Here is a 2533-nt window from a genome sequence, read left to right on the forward strand (position 1 = left end):
ACTCTACAGTTAAGGATTATTTTCACATATATGACCTCACATAGTCCTCTCAACCCTGCGATGTTGGTAGTACCGACTATATTTCATAGATAAGAAACCGAGGCTCGGTACGCGATTTTTTCTCAGAGTCACCCAAGTCGAACCCAGACCTTCCGATTCCTAGTTTTATGCCTCGCATTTTGCATAGTTCTATTTCAGGCATAAATTGAATTGTTAAAGGGAAGGAACGGGTTAGGCAAAAAATAATCATGGTACCTGCAGCTGTGTGCTGCAAAAAATGGCTGAATTATGCTTCTTCCTTTTTCTTCCTCGCTCTGTCTGGAAAAAAAAAAATTACATTTCAAACAATTTAAGTAAACTCGAAGACAAATGAGGTCCCGGCGTCTACCAAATGTTTGACTCGGGTCCGTGCGGAGAGGGCCGGCGAATTCGTGCCTAGCTCGGGGCCGCGGGCGAAGCCCGGGCTCCGCAGGCCGGCGGCCAGGGGCGGCTACGTACCTCGGGGGGTCCTGTCCAGCCTTTAGTGGACGGCAGTCTGCATCAGGAAGAACCGGGCCAGCGGGCCGATGGGTGGGCGGTCGGGCGCCGGGACGGCACTCGGCAGGCTCCTCGGACGTCTACGAGCGGCCGCTCCCGGCACGAGCCGGGTCGCTCCGGCGGGGCACGAGCGTGCTCGCCTGCAGCCCCCTCTGGATAAGTCCTGGGAAAGAAGACAGCGCTGAGTCGCGAAACCAGACAGTCGGGCTCCGCACGAGGCGGCGCGGCGTCGGGGCCCGGACCGACCTTGCCAACGCCGGGGGCCTCGCAGCACCCGGCGGGGCTCGGCGGGAGGGCCGACTGGGGCCGCGGGAGGGGGAAAGGGCTGGGGGGCAGCAGGCAGAGACAGAAGCACCAGCTGAGGCAGCGTCGAGGACGGCGTCTCTGGGCTTCTGCCCCGAAGCGCGCCGAGCCTCGGGATCACCCACGCCGGGGGTGGAGGAAGGCGGGAAAGGGGCGGGGAAGGGGCGGGGCGTGCGGGGCCACGAGCCGGGGGCCGCTCCGGGCCGCGCGCCCCCTGCGGGCCGCGGGAGCCGCCCGGGGCCCGCCCAGGGAGGCGGGGCTGGCCGGCAGGGGGCCCCGTGCGCCGTCGTCTTGACGCGGAAGCCCGCCACGCTGGGAGAGAGGGCGGAGGGTGGGACGCCGTTGGGGGCGGGGAGCTGGCCCGGGAGGCCCCCCCCCTCGGCCCCTGCTGGCGCCCCGAGGGGGCCAGCCCGTGGCCTGGCTGGTGTTTACCTTCCCCCTGGTCTAGCGCCAATGCCGCCATCTTTCAGCCCAAAACGCGTCACTTCCGGCGCCACGGGAGCGGGAGCGGGTGTGGGAACTGGGGGGAAGAGGGGGCGGGGAAGGCTGTCCCGCGCCCGCGGCGCCCCGCGTCCCGGCTGCTGGCCCGCCACGCCAGCGGTTTCCCACCGAGGAAAACAGGCGACCGGGCGTCGCGGCCCCGGACTGGGCCCGACGCAGCTTCCCCCGCGGCGCCGCCGTCGGGGCTGAGGACACTCAGCTGTCCTCGTCTCCTTGCAGCGGTCTCTCTCCGCCTGCACGAGCGATGGGCCCCCAGCCACTGCGGTGCGCCCACCCTCGACAAGTTGAGGGCTAGGAAGCCAGGAAAGTGTCTTTGCATCTTGGCCACGGTGGGGGTGGGGGAATCGGGGACAAGGTGGAGGGAGCTTTTCCATAGCTACCTGTTATAAAAGTGACTAGATCTGCGCCAAATGACATCATTTTTGTACAGCAACTTGCAGTGGACTATTGCGTCACTGTCCACTTGGCTTACTGCACAACAATTACACGTTTCAGAAATCGATTTCCCAGGGGTGGGAAAATTCGTAAAAAATTGCATGTCTGCACCACCCAGAGATAATGCCGGATTTAAAAAAGCTGTTCTGTCTCTACTTACGTCAAAATAATCAAGAACGAACATTCAGAGGGCAGTGATTTTTTGTTGTTCGTTTTTAACACATCAGCTATAGAATTCTAGCTAGTACTTTTTAAGTATTACCTTTTCTTGGCAAGAATATAAAACTAGACTATAGGACTGTTTTGTAAATTTATTATGGCATCTCTTTCTGGGAAAACTGTAGATGACGGAAATACACAGTTGGAAGCCCGTGGTTCTACAATTAACCTTAAATTAGGGCATCCATTGCCCATAGCAGATCCTAAACTGAGGTATTTCGGCTTCCCCCACCCCCACCCCCACCCCCCGCCGCCATTTTCTCTCTAGACCAATATCTCGATGAACTTTCCGTGAGAGGTGTCGCTAAAAGCGATCATTACCTCTTTCTAGCAAACTTGAACATGCCATCTTTCCCAAGAGGCCAAAATAGCACACGGTGTACTGTTTTGCTGAAGTAGACTACTTCGTGGGAGAGATAACAGAATCACTTCAATCTTTTGGAAATAAGCTTCCTTATTCCAATTTAAACTATAACAAGCTTTAAAAAAAACTGTAAGACACTGAAATTCCCAAGTTGTTCACACTTTTTTCCATGTT

The 2533-nt window shown here is 57.9% G+C and overlaps 1 protein-coding gene across 1 annotated transcript; it reads right to left on the bottom strand.

The window, feature by feature from the left end:
* Positions 1–290: 290 nt before the first annotated feature.
* On the bottom strand, positions 291–1303 carry LOC131383946 (basic proline-rich protein-like). The gene is made up of 2 exons (XM_058441839.1): positions 499–1303; positions 291–318 (listed from the first exon to the last, which is right to left on the bottom strand). Exon 1 carries the CDS (start codon positions 1301–1303, stop codon positions 521–523), a length of 783 nt encoding a protein of 260 aa, XP_058297822.1. The 3' UTR covers positions 291–318; positions 499–520.
* Positions 1304–2533: the final 1230 nt, after the last annotated feature.

Source organism: Hylobates moloch, unplaced genomic scaffold (assembly GCF_009828535.3).
Source record: "Hylobates moloch isolate HMO894 unplaced genomic scaffold, HMol_V3 SCAFFOLD_7, whole genome shotgun sequence".
NCBI classification, from domain to species: Eukaryota; Metazoa; Chordata; class Mammalia; order Primates; family Hylobatidae; genus Hylobates; species Hylobates moloch.